Genomic DNA, 14554 nt, shown 5'->3' on the forward strand with positions numbered 1-14554 from the left:
TTTGAAAAAAAAAAAAAAGGCCTGACCTATCAAACACTGTTACCCTGTTTAAGAGGGCTCTTTAATTCCGCAAAACACTGAAACTGACAGTTTCCAAGTTAAGACAAGTCCAGAAGGGATAAGGGGCCAGTTAGGATTTGTGACAATCTCATCCTGCTGCATTATGGGACCCGAAGCACTTATTTTAATAGGTAGAATCAGGGACTGGAAGTCCCATACTGCTTTGGGAGGGGATGCAATTTTAAAACTAGGACTGCCGAAAAGTCTCTCTTCTGGAGCTGGGTAACTTGGCAGCGCAGAGGTGATGTTCACAAGCGGCACGCTGATGATGCATTCCATTTACGGTGTGAAAAGCACGTACCAACCCATCCTCCTCTAGTCAGCTTCAGCGCTGCTCCCCTCTCCCTCACATCCAGCCTCTCCCAGGCTAGGCCCCAACCGGCAAGTCGACCCTTCCCCGCAGCCAGCAGAAACATGTCGCCCCTGACAACCGCCCCCCGGAGTCCCTGGGATCGCGCGTCACTTCCGGTGTGTGCAGAGTGAGCTTTTCGTGGCTGGGAACCAAGTGCAGGGGGTTAAGGGGGGAAAAAAAAAGAGAGAGAGAGAAAGCGCGAGAGAGGAAAGGAAAAGCTCGCGGCGGAGAACCAAGTGCAGGGGATTAAGAAAAAAAAAAAAAAAAGGAGAGAGCGAGAGGAAAGGAAAAACTCGCGGCGGCGGCAAACCAAAGAGGCGGGGAGCTTGCGGTGTAGCGGAGGGAAGCAAGCACCAGCGCGGGGCTCCGGTAGGAGACGCCTCCGTGCCATACCGTCCCGCTCCCTCATTTCCTAACGAGTGCAGCTCCGCACGGTATCTGGACTAGCAGCAGCGCCATTGGGGGGTCTTCCGAGCCATGGGAAACGCTGCCACCGCCAAGAAAGGCAACGAAATTGAGAGCGGTGAGTGCGGTGTCCGCGGCGGGGGCAGGGCTCATTCATTACATTGCAGTTATTTGCGTGATATCCATGGGAGGCTTGCGGGCGGGGGGTGGGGGGGATGATGGATGGATGCCGGCCAAGGCCCAGGGGCCTAGCAGCTGATGGCTCCTAATGACAGCTCCTCTGGTAAAGAAAGCCGGCGGGCCGGAGGCTCTTCCTCGGCTAGGGTTAGCTTGTAAAACTGACAACTGTAATGGATAAATGTCTGGAAAGCATTCATGTTTTCCATTTGAGTATGCTAGTTATACTTTGGAGGTCTTGGGCCTTGCTTATTTCTTATTTTGTTTCCAAATTTTGAGAGAAATCTGGTGTGGAGCGATTAGCCCTCAGCTCTTCCCAGAAAAGGGTTAAAAAAAATTTTTTTGGTTCAGAGTGGTCCTAGTTTTTAGTTATGTAAAATGTCAGAACCTTCCTTTGTTTTCTTTGCAGATCAGTCGCAACCGGTTGATCTGGCTTGCTGCATGCTCTTGGTTTTCCTACAATTGGCCGGAGTTGCTTTGATGTAGGTTATTACAAAATAGAGTAGGAAGCAAGCTACATGGGGATTCGAGGCAGCCGGGCTAAAAAGTTATGGTTATCTACAATAATGTGACATTCTTACAGAGTAGAAACCTATTTCACTGGTAAAGCATAATGCTGTTTTTGTTTTCGTTTGTAACTAATAATTTAGTATGTATAATATTTAGCCAACAGAATTGTTGCTGAAACAGGCATTTATTTGTAGTTATACTGTGTAGATCTACTGTTGAAACATGAAGACCCGAGGAAATGAGTCTTGATGCCTGAAAGCTTATTAAGAAATGTATTGTTAGTACAATATAATTGTATTATGCATTTTCTTTAAAAATTTTATTTCTCTGTGTTTTGTAGAACTGTTAAGATATAATGGGATAGAAGTCATACTTTGACTGGAGGTGAAACTCAATTTCTTTGGTGACTGGGAAGTTCAGGGGATTAATTTGTTGCAATTTATGGGATACTTTGTGATAATTTTGAGTTTGTAATATGTACCATGAAGTGTAGGCACTTGGTTTTTGCTAGCTTCTTTGTGTCTAAAATCATTTGATACTGTGTCAGGGTGATATTTCTGACTTTCTAGGACAATGATTTTCAACTTCAGGGAAGCAATCCAATACTGCTTTGCATAATTCCACTGGTGACTGGTTCTTGGTTCTGAACCTGTTCTGTGGGATTCTGAGGAAGCACTGTCAGCTGATAGTATCCATTCTACTGCTTTGATCATGTGATGATTGATCACTGACAGGTGGCAGAGTACAGGCACTACTCCAGGTAACTGAAAACTGCATAGCACAAGAAGTGTGCAGGAGCATCAGGGAGAGTGTCAGCTGTGGAAACTAATGGGGGGCTGAAGGACATGATAGTGAGCAGTGGTGGCTGGGAAGTAAAAGGAAATGGAAAAAGGGATTGGGGGGGGGGGGAGAGAGAACTAATAGTAGAGACAGTGGTGGATTGAGGCAATAAAAGGAACTTGAGAAGGGGATGTGTTGAGAGAGATTGACTAGTGAGAGTGGGATGTGTTGAGTAGTGAGGGTTGTGAAAGAAGGTGGATGTGAGAGTGTGAATAATGGGACCAGGAAGGGCCAGAGATGAGAGAATGAGCACTGTAAAGAAGGGAGAAAGTGGCAGAAATTGTATATTTCACATTATAATCCAGACTGGAAGTAGATAATGAACAGGTAGGCCTAGCCATCACATTAGAGAAACAACCTGATGCTTTTGGGATGTTTGTACCATGTTAGGAGTTCTAGTGCAGACATACTTACAAAGTAACAAAGTGAAAAGCAACACCAAATGCAGGAATAGGTAGTGCTGGTCCTTGAGTGCTCAAGTTTGGGTTTTCAAGATAGCCATGCTAAATATGTATAAAATGCATTTGCATGCACTCTCCATTGTATGCAGATTCATCTCAACTACATTAATGTTTAATGTCCTGAAAACCTAACTAGCTTTTGGTATTCAAGGACCAGAGTGGCCTTCCTCTGGTCTAATGGGTAGAATGGGTTCCCTTTATCAGTCTTTCTTGTTGCCCTGTTTCAGTGGGTAAACAGTAAGAGGTGCTGTCATATGGGTTATATGGAATATTTCCTTTCCCAGTTTTAAGTTCTTCTGTTTCAAGACTGCCTATGGTCCCTATCAGTCACATCATACAACATAAGAGCCAACTGGAAGAGAGAGCAGGTGGTTTCAGGTGAGAGAAATCACATGCTGAATTATAGCATCAGGAGAGACCTGCTACTGGAAGTAGGAGAGTCATGTGTACAGTTGATTGGGAAATAGCATGTTTATTAGAATACTGCCCCCACATATGTACCCATTGGGAGTATTATTATTATTATTATTTATTACATTTGAACCCCGCGCTTTCCCACACAATGCAGGCTCAATGTGGCTTACATAGTAATTCGAAATACAATACAGTCTTATAATAGAAATTTCAAAACGGTAGTGAAACATTATGAAGTTCAGCTTGAATAATGTATGTCCTTTAAACTTGTTTTATGTCGTCTTTAATATAATTTAGAAATAACATCAGTGTCTAATTTAAGGTATTTTTTGACATGAATTGGTTATTGTTAGCACTTACTGCCCATCAAAGATAAAATAACAGTATAATGATTTTATACTGTAAAATTAATCTAAAGGTAGAAATCTTCATTGGAGACCAAGTTTTCTCCCACATTAGCCCAAGTATCTTTTTGGTAGCATGAGAAAAAAATACCACATGCCAAATATTCCTAGACAGCTGATTATTTTTATGGTTCAGGAACTGAGACCAAATTAAAGCATGTTTCATGGTAGTACTATTATTAAGTTTTATTTTGCTGTTCTCAAGTTTATCTCATTTATTGTATTTGTTTATATTTAGTCATTTTTACTATTGTTATGCTGTTAACAAAATTGTACGTTTTATGTTAAACTGTACTTGCTGAACACCGCCTTGGGTGAATCTCTTCATAAAGGCGGTTAATAAATCCCAATAAATAATGATTAATGTGCTGTGAAGAGCTATGTTTGTGAACCCAAAGTACAATATGCAAACTGGTCATCATCTTTCAGTATGTAGGGTATAGAAGTTGGGGAAGTATTTGGCTGAGCAGTTGGTAGCACAGTTCCCCGTGACTTTAAAAGATTCCACCACAGACCGTCTGTTGACTACTAATAAGAACTCTTAACATGTTTTGACTTTGCTGGGCTCTTAATGTTTAGCCAGGAGCACATGGTGCACTTAGTGATGTTTCGCTTGCCATGGAACAGTTTTGTTTTTAAAAAGTGAGTACTGTTATACACACTTCCTCGGATTCTATAAATGTTGCTAAAAATTGTACATGCAAATTTGGCCACACGCTCAATTTGCACATGCAGTTGAATTGAAGAAGCCAATTAATGCCTTTAATTGTACATTAACAATCAATTATTGGTCCTAATTGGCATTTAAAATTTATATGCATAAATTTACGTGGCTGGATCCGTGCATAAAATTTATGTGCAGATCCAAAAAGGGGGGCATGGCCACGATTTGTGCATGCTGTTATAGAATAAAGGGATCCATGCCTAATTTAGGCATGAGGATTTACGCCAGGGTTTCGTTGGTGTAGATGGTCCTGCCTAAAGGTAGCCATGGTTCCCAGCACTAAGCGCTACTCTGTAAATAGTGCCTAACTTTGAGCACAGTTTTTTTTTTTTAGTCACCATTTATTGAATTTAGTCCACTATGCTTTAAAAACATTTAGTTTGTAAATACTTTATTTGAATATAAATTTTATCATGATGTGCAAATTGTCAAAACTTTTATGTGATTTGTCTTAACGTTATATAATTTATTTATTTTATTTATTTATTACATTTGTACCCCGCTCTTTCCCACATACAGCAGGTCCAGTGTGGCTTACATAGTAAAAGAAAGCATCTTACATGGTAAAGAATACAGTAAAAACAAGGAAATGTAGGAACAGTATTATAAATTGTGATGATCATAACTACTTACATTATGAAAGGCATTACAAAGGACATGTGAAAAGAACGTAATGAACTAGAATAGGGAAGGTAGACAAGGATATGATAGGTGAAAGGGAAGGAGAATGGGAGGGAAATGATAAAGGATGGAGGGAAGAAGATGAGGGATTGAGTATAACATTGGGGTCAGAGTAAGCGTCGATGTCTTAGCAGGAGTATCGTAGGTGATCTGGTGGAATTAAGCTGGCCCATTAGGGTAAACTTGCTTGAAAAAATGGGACTTTTAACATTTTCCTGAAAGGTAAATAGTTATTAATAGCTCAGATGGGTCTGCACGCTTAACCTATAAGCAGGACGTAAGTTGATAATTTAGATAATATTGTCATACAGCATCCCTGTTGCATTTTAGTTGTGGTGCTTTTTATCGCAGAACTGTGACTCCTGTGTTTTGATTATTGAGAGGTTCTGTAGCACTACAAAATCCACCATGTACCGTACAAATGCATGTAAATAGGGCTCATGATTCTAGGGGTTTAAAAATTCAAAATTAAGGTGTTTATATTCAAACCTGTTAAGGACTTTGGGAGACACTCCCTTCTTGCCTCTAAGGGGAGAGCTGAACAGAAGAGACTGAAAAAAGCAAGCCCATCTGGCAAAGGAAAAACACTTTGGAGTTCAGTTTTTCTCTTTTATAATAATGCTAAAATGTATTAAAGTAAATGGTTACAATAAAATTTTTTATCCCAGTATTACAGAAAATTGAATTCTTATTTATATAAGTCCAAATTTCAGTATAAGGAAAATAAAATCTTTCTCTCTCTCTATGTATTTCCTTTGGAAGCTGTCAGATTCTGACCTAGTACAAGATGTGCTTAGGCAGAATACTGAAGCTTAATTTTGTCCAATCACTTAATGCCTTATATTATCTGGTATTCTTCAACTCTGACCTCTAAGGTCACCTTCACATAGTTCGGTTTCTTTGGTATTTTTCTCAAATATTCATGATTTGCCCTTTGTAACCTCCTTCCCTTGAATACTTATCACTCATACTTGTCCTTCACTGAAAATGACTCTGTGTTATGTTCAGAGCCTGTTTGAAACAAACAAACAAACAAACAAACAAACAAACACTTGTTAAAGTTTATGGCCCAATACTAGGGCTAAGCAAGCCTGTCTATGGTCTGTGAGAAGACCAAGAAGACACAAGCTAGCTAATTCCCTACTAGATCATAAATAAGCGAATGCTGTATATACAAAGCTGACTGATGTACAAAACCAGACAGCTCTATACACTTGGCGCTTTTGTGTTGCAAATTTATATTTTAGGTACATTTCTAGGTAGATTAATGCTTAATAAGGTAATGTAAAAAAATAGTGTGTATTCTTCAAGTCCTCTTATCCCAAACAGGCATCTTGTCCTTTCTATTCCTGTCATCTTCAGCAAACAGTTCTCCATACAGTCTCTATCTTTGATCCCTAGCTGCCCCCCTCCCCCACTTCTTCTCAAAAATTAGGAAACGCACAGCAGAGTGCAATTAAAATGGTAAAGGAATGGCTCCCCTATGAAGAAAGGTTAAATAGGTTAGGGCTCTTCAGGTTCTATAAGAGATGGCAGAGGGGAGATATAATAAGTTAATAAAATCATGAATGGAACAGATTCATTAACATGATCATTCGTATTGCTGTTAAATGTGTATAATTCTAGTCCTGTATTGTGTTAGTACTACTTTGAGCAGGGACTGTCTTTCTTCTATGTTTGTGCAGCGCTGCGTACGCCTTGTAGCGCTATAAAAATGCTAAATAGTAGTAGTAGTACCTCATTGGTAGTAAAATCTAAGCATAAATACAATTTTACCATTGCTATGCTGTTAACAAAATTGTAAGTTTTAAGTTAAACTGTACCTGCTGTACACTGCTTTGGGTGGATCTCTTTTATAAAGATGGTTAATAAATCAATAAATAAGGAAAGGTTATTTCACCCAGCATCCAGTTAAGCTGTGGAATCTGTGCTGAAAGCTGCGAAAGCAATGGCTATGCCTGGGTTTCAAAAGAGTTTAGACAGTATCCCATGGGAAGTGGCTTACAGTAGTTTCTGGGCAGGTAGATGTGAAAAGACACTGCTTATCTTTGGGTGTGAGCAACAGAAACCTGGATTGGCTACTTTCAGAGACAGGATGCTGGGGCTGATGGACCTGTGGTCTGACTCCTTATGGCTGCTCTGATAGTCTCTAGTCTAAATTCTTATGCATTTTTATGCATGCAGAAAAAAATACTTGCATGATTTGGGGAGGGGAAGTAGACTGGTCAAGTTATTTATCTCTCTACAACTGTTTTGCATAGCATACATTATCAAACACTCTTTTACAAACACATCAATATTAAAAAAAATGTATACATTTACCAAAGAACTGGAATGTTGGTAGATCTTGAGTAATTGAAGCCAGGTTCCAGCTCAGAAATTACTAAAGCTCTACCATATTCAGAAAGGAAAGCTACATGGAAAACTGCCAATCAGCTTAATTCCTTAGGACCTCAGGCATGCTTGCACCAAGCCCTCCATTTATTTAATTGATACAGTAGGCAGCAGCTGGCAGGAAAAAAAGATTCTGACTGTTGGTCATTGCTTACGTCTACTCTGACACCACAAACTCTCTACCATATGTCTTCATCCATGCCCCTTCCTCCTTCTTGTACATCTCTCCACAAAAATACTAGGATTAGGAGGCTTGCAATGAAGCTACTAAGTAGTAAATTTAAAACAAACTGGAGAAAATATTTCTTCACTCAAGGTGTAATTAAACTCTGGAATTCATTGCCAGAGAATTGGGTAAATGCAGTTAGCAAGGTTTTAAAAAGGTTTGGATAATTTCCTAAAAGGAAAGTCCATAAGCCATTAAGATGGACTTGGGAGAATCCAGTTCTTATTTCTAGGTTAAGCAGCATAACATCTGGGATCTTGCCAGGTATTTGTAACCTAGATTGGCCACTGTTGGAAACAGGATACTGGGCTTGCTGGACCTTCAGAATGACCCAGTATGGCAACGCTTATGTTCTTATGTTCACTTACCCAGGTAGGAGAGACTTGTGCCTGGATAGTGCTGTTCAAAATCCAGGCAGTGCAAGAGCAGTCTGGGAGCAAAGTCTGAGTGGAGCCAGGAGATAACTAGTCAGTGGCAATATTCAGTCTGTCAACCATATAACTGACAGGAAAAAGGCAGCCCTCACTTTATCTGAGTACTGGTCTGAATATCACCCATATCTGGGTACTGGAGCTGCATATCAGAGTATAAGAAAAGTCACGCTGTCCAGTGTTTGAACACTGACTGACATTGGTTGAGTATTGACCTAAATGGACAGGACCACCAGCAGAGAAGAGTGGAAAGTGACTTCTCTGGGACATCTCCTCATACTTAACATCCCAGTCCACCCTTACTTCTGCTTCCAGTTCTCCAAGGATTAATTCAACAGGAAGTGTGCAGCATAAGCCTCCAAGCAGACCTAATGTATCAGCTGGCACTTTTCTCTCTGATCAGTGACTACAATTAGCTGCATAGTCTTAAAATAACTGGATTTCCATTTATCATGCTCTGTGTTAGAGGCACAAAGCTGGCATTAGGTGGCAGCATTTGTGTGACTGATAAGCATTGGGAGAAGTGCCACTCTGAAGTTCTCCAGCCATAGTATTTTGGAGCCAACACAGAAAGCTACTGTGAGTAGAAGCACATTGTTAATGTATAGTGTACCTGAACGTTAATGGGTACAGAATGCAGAAAGAGGTTCATTGCAGGTGTTAACTCATGTCCTTTAGTTGGGTTTTGGCGGGATGATATTTAAATGCCCTCTTCACATTAGTCTAGTCTGATTATATAGATGCGAGGCGCTAAGGTCGCTCAGCTTTATTTCATATTGCTGCGAGGATATGTGAGTTTTACAAGCTCTATACATAGATAATTGGAGATTCAGTAACACAAACGCTCTTCATATACCTTATCTACAAGTTGTTTTATACATCAGCTAGAATTATCTGGTGTATAAACTTAAATAAGAGACTCTGCATGGTGAGAAGACTCCTGATGCAGGCCTCACCGGCCGAAACACAGCTGTGTCGAGTCCTATTCTCCTTTACCCTGCAATATTTTTATGATTAATAAAGATTTTTAAGCTTCATATTTTAGAAGTGTCGTCCTTTCCATATATATTTTTTTTGTTTTTGTTTTTTTGTCATCTTCGCTGTTTTGTCTACGGTTAACTCATAAGGTACATGTGAGTTCATGGTAATGAGGCTATTAGGTATTCTGCTGCAATGCACAGAAGTATAAATATGGGATTTTAGCGCAACACAATACAAGAAATTCACCGCACGGTCCAAGGCAGCATGGAAGGGTTAGTCAAGAATCTTTTATGCCAGTTTTTGGGATTTACTGGCAGTTTTTTTTTTTTCTGTGACCAGAGCAAATACCTGCAACTTTAAAAGGTAGAATGCAAGTAACAGCAGCTAGATAGATCTGTTTGGGCTGGAGCAGACTTAGACGGCAACTCCAGTAGTTGAAAATGAAGCCAGTGCTAGGTAGATATCTACAGTGTTCCTTGGAAATGGCAAGAACAGCTCAAGATCAAGTATCCATATGTTATATCGTATACTAGTCGTGTTGGGCAGACTGGATGAACCATGCAGGTCTTTATCTGTTGTCATCTGCTATGTGATTATGGGGCTCATGTTCAAAAGAGAAAAATATCCACATCGTGATTTTTGAAACTCTGCAGTACTGTTTGCTCATGACACCTGTTCAGCTCTTTGCCTTCCATCTCTGGGTGAGGCCAAGAGAGAGAGAGAATTTCACTCACACAGACAACTGTTAGTTAATTGGCAAAGGCTTTTTGGAAGAAGCTCCCGGTATTCTCCCAATTAGAAATGTTCACCCGAGCTCTTCAGCCCTCTACTTCACTCCTGTTCCTTTTATTTATTTGTTCCACACTAATTTGTAGTTCAGCTATTGTTCTTGTGAGGCAAGCAAGCAATAACAGGAAACAGATAGAGATTACCTATACATTAATGCATTAGATTAAGGCTAAGCAAAAATTATATTAAGACTTCAACCTTGTCCCCTTCAAGATGAGCTTATCATATAATTGATTCCTTGTGATAAACATATCCTGTACAGAAGTCATAAGCTGCTTCGGCCATTCTTTTCTGTGTTCTGCTTATGTTCTTAATCCTTGATACTCCTCTCTGGGTAGGGGAATCCTATTCTCATAAATGTTCTCAGGGTCTTCAACCTCCCCTGTTTGATCCCAACCCTAGAAAAAGGGACTTTACGAAATCTAAATCTCACAGACTTTTCACAGGCTAGAGCAGATATATGGTGGTATTGTGGAACTCATACTATCCACCATACACTCCACAGGAGTTGGACAGGCAGATGTGCCCTAGTCAAATTAGTAATTCCAATCATTATAGCATCCTTACTCCCTCCTCACAGCAGCTCTTCCTCACGAGTGAAGAGAAATGCAATGCCAGGATCTTTTGATGATCGGGTCTATATAGATGCTATTGGAGTTCCAAGAGGGGTTCCTGATGAGTTCAAAGCCAGAAACCAAATAGCTGCAGGATTCGAATCAGTTTTCTTTTGGTGGTCTACTATAAATAAGAACGTAGACTGGATCAATTATATATATTACAACCAGCAGAGATTTGTGAACTACACTAGGGATGCAGTTCAAGGAATTGCAACACAATTAGACGCCACCAGCAGGATGACGTTGGAAAATAGATTAGTACTTGACCAACTTCTAGCAGCAGATGGCGGGGTGTGCCATAAGATAGGTACACAGTGTTGCACCTTTATCCCCAACAATACAGCTCCAGATGGATCGATCACCAGAGCTTTAGAAGGCTTAACCTCACTGTCACAAGAATTGGCAGAAAACTCTGGCGTTGATACATCCTGGACTGGTTGGATGGATAAAGCTTTTGGTAAATGGAAAACGTTTATCATTTCAGCAGCCACGACCATAATCATAGTGGTAGCAATTTTTGTACTAATAGGATGTTGCATAATCCCTTGTGCTAGAGGCTTAGTAGAACGCTTAATTGAAACCGCAATCATGAAAAAGACAACAGCAGGACAGTATGCCCTGTACAAAAATCTCCTTCCCAACACCACAGGAGATAACACATTGGACTATCTCCCTCTGAGAAGGACCAATCGCTATGCAACTGCTAGAGACACTAGAGAGATGTCTGCAACTGTATAATCAAGTAATAGCACACAGGGATACAATATAACCATATAAAGCTTATAAGATAGAACCTGCATATTAAAGGGTTGAAGAAAAATATTATTATAGTAACTATAAGTTTTTGTATAACCATAGATATAGATAAGTAGGATTGAAATAATTGAAGTGATGCCAAGATGGTAATCTGAAACCAAATAATTCTGACTGTACCGGTTTACATTAAGACTTAGAAAATTTGATGGCCTTATAGGATACCTTCTGGAATGGATGGTACCATGGTACATTAACCCTGGTGTCACCCTATGGGATAGGGTGAAGAGGGGAATGTTAATATGTGGCCTGGCTTCAGATCTACCACTGGAATAGTGGTGGGCTAGGCCACACTGCCTAAAACAACTGAAAAAGTACTGACTAGGCCAAATAACAAGCTAATGATTTAATATTTAACAATCTGCAAAAAGCAGGTGTGAACAATGAGTCTTGACACAAACAGGTACAACTTTGTAATTGAATATAGCACCTATAATGAAAGAATGATGGATAAAATGGATAAAATGTGGTTTTTAAAATAGGGCTTATTTTTGTATAAAATGGTATAGAGATCATAAGATGTTATGGAAGGTATTGCAAAAGAAAGATGTGAAACTGGTATCTCAACAGAAAGATATTTTAGTAACCGCGAAAAACAACTTGTTCCAAAAACATGTTGACATAACCGGAAAATGTGGCAATGTCTTGAAAGAGATAGGAACGGAAGGAGTTGGGTACAGATGTACAGATGTCCGGATGCTAAACTATGATCTCAGAAATTGAGAAATATTAGAGAAAAAAAAAGGTACGCCACAATTGACTTCTATAGACTTCTATGGAGAGCTGAGAGTATAAAAGAAGGGTGATTTTGGCTTGAGTTTCGGAGTCGTCCCCAACACTTCTCAGACGGCAGGGTGCTGTGCCATTGAACCCAGAATCTGTTTGATGTCTGTACTGAATTGAAAACTTGGTAAGAATAAAGCCTTCTATCTGAAATCTATCTCTGTCTTTATTTTCAAGTATTCCTCACCTGTTACTTACTCTACAAACTAAGCTATACACACACCACCCATTCTCTGCACAAAATACTGTTAGATTCTAATAGCATATATGTGGGAACATAAATGGCCCAGAATATACCTAGAGCCAGAAAGTCAGAAAGCAGTAGTTATGGGAATTAGTTTAGAGTTGCGGCAGTTGATGCCTCCCCAGAACAGACCCCCATGGGATGGGGTAGCCCTGGAGGTTAGGGAAACAATTCAGACCCTTTTGGATGAGCTAACGCTCTTTACCCCTCCGTGTAGAGGGGTCAAGAAGGGGTCTGGAAAAGGTGGGAGCGGGTATTCCTAGGTACAAGGAAGACCATGGAACTTACAGGTATCATTAATTTGCCCCCCAGTGTGTCAGTTCTATCTGAGAGGGGTACTAGAGGTGTTGGTCATAGTTTGCTGTACCATCATATTAATTTATTGAAGGCAATCCTGCGATAACTGATTACATTAATAAAGGTGAAATAATTTCTTATTCTAACATCCTATTCTCATAAAATACTGCTCGCTCTTCAAATATACTTTCAGGTTCATCCTGTCAAGTGCTTACCACACCTTAGGGAAGAATTCAACAAACCCTTCATTTCAAGGAAGAACTACTGTCCACATGCTCTCCTAAAAAGTCTTTGACCAGTGCAGACTGGGTTATTCTGAACATGAAGATGTGGGTCTGTAGATGGTGTGGTTCTGGATTGACCATGCTAGAATCTCTTATGCTCTCATGTTCAGTGTTCCACTACCTAATCTAGAAATCTGGATGAGGAAAGTGATGAGTTTCAGTCATGAGGCAGCATCTGTTGCAGTAGCCATGACCCCCATCTCTTAGCAGGCGGTACTTTAATTTTCTTCATTGCACTTGTGCCAGGTCTCACTTCAGCTGGGCAGCAAGGAGAACCATGAGAGTCTCTTGATGTAAGCAAAAAATATGGAACAGACATAAGATTCAAGACAGGACGAGTATACAGTTCTTTAGAATTACATTCAGTAAAACATACTTCTTCTGGCCTATCACTCTTTTTTTTTTTTTTCACCGACTTAGTGATAATTCCAATAATACAGAACAATACTTAAGTGCAAAACAAAGAAGAAACTCTTAAAACAACAATGGAGTAAGTCCTTAGTTGCAAGGAAAACAAAAACAAGCTGTAAACCTTTAAGGTTTATTCTCATAAAAATTTGCTGCAATTGTAGGTCGGTGATCCTGGTGGCAGATGAGCTTGCAACAGTCATTCAGTTCCCTGTGGTAGCTGATAAAGAGAAGGTCTTGGTGTTGTAAATTATGTGGATCCATGTTGGGCCTCAATACATAGTTATGGGCCTTCTTTGCCTTCTAAATAAGGTTTCAGTGAAGATTTACGCTGTGGCACTTTTAATATAGCCTGTTCTACATGGGGGAGGTCACCCTTCTTTGGAAAGACTGTGAAGACATCAACAAATGTTAAAAGAAGGTTCTGTAAAAATGCAGCACTAGTTCAAAACAGTAACATCAGTTAACTGCATAGCTTTCTCTATCAACCTGTGGGGGGGGGGGGGGGGGGGGGTTATCAGTGGCATAAATTTGTTCAAGCAGTTTTCCACACTGAGGGTAGGGAGGTAGAGTGTCACGAACACTACTTTTAACAAAAGTTGCCATTTTGCCTCTTTCCAACTTAAATTACTTGAGTCTCTCTCTCCCCCCCCCCTCCCCCCCCCCCCAACAGCCAAGAGACACAGCCACTGGCAGGCTAAAATCTCAACAATAACAGCAGCAAAATCATATGGCTGTTACTGCAAGACTTCAGCAGGAAATAAGGCACTGAAGTGCATCTCCATTGCTGGGTAGCCTTGATTAATTTAATTGAACAAAGTGGGCAGGAGATCATGTGGCAACTTTGCTAAAAAGTAAGTAGTGTTTTTTTTGTTTTGTTTTTTCTTTGCTTTGCTGTGCTGTGCTGTGCCTCAAAACAAACTAAGGCTGTGGAAAAAAGGGGGGGGTGCCCTCAGAAATCTCTTGCTTGGAGTCCCCCTCATAGGAACGTTTGGCACTGGGGTTTTTGGGAAAACCTAACTTCTCCCTCTGGGGTGTTCTCTTGGGCTTTTCCTAGACATGGAGACATTTCCTTCTATATAGAGTTTGCAGTTCAGTCAAGATTATTAGAGCCCTGCTTTATTTCTCCTACAGAGGAAATCTAGTCAGATTCTAGTACTGTCCAAAAAATAGTATTTTTCCTCACATTTAGTATTTTAATGTTTTCCTTGAATTTTTCAATGATGCAGTGTGAAATTGTGTGTTGCAACATTAGTGTG

The 14554-nt window shown here is 40.2% G+C and overlaps 1 protein-coding gene across 1 annotated transcript in view; it reads left to right on the forward strand.

Moving 5' to 3' along the window:
* The first annotated feature begins 359 nt into the window (after positions 1-359).
* Positions 360-14554, forward strand: part of PRKACB (protein kinase cAMP-activated catalytic subunit beta) — a 298573-nt gene continuing 284378 nt past the window's right edge. Inside the window, exon 1 of the mRNA XM_030205781.1 lies at positions 360-935. Within this exon, the coding sequence (XP_030061641.1) occupies positions 890-935 (46 nt within the window). The 5' untranslated portion in view covers positions 360-889. The remainder of the gene's footprint in view (positions 936-14554) is intronic.

This window comes from Microcaecilia unicolor, chromosome 6 (assembly GCF_901765095.1).
Source record: "Microcaecilia unicolor chromosome 6, aMicUni1.1, whole genome shotgun sequence".
Taxonomy (NCBI): domain Eukaryota; kingdom Metazoa; phylum Chordata; class Amphibia; order Gymnophiona; family Siphonopidae; genus Microcaecilia; species Microcaecilia unicolor.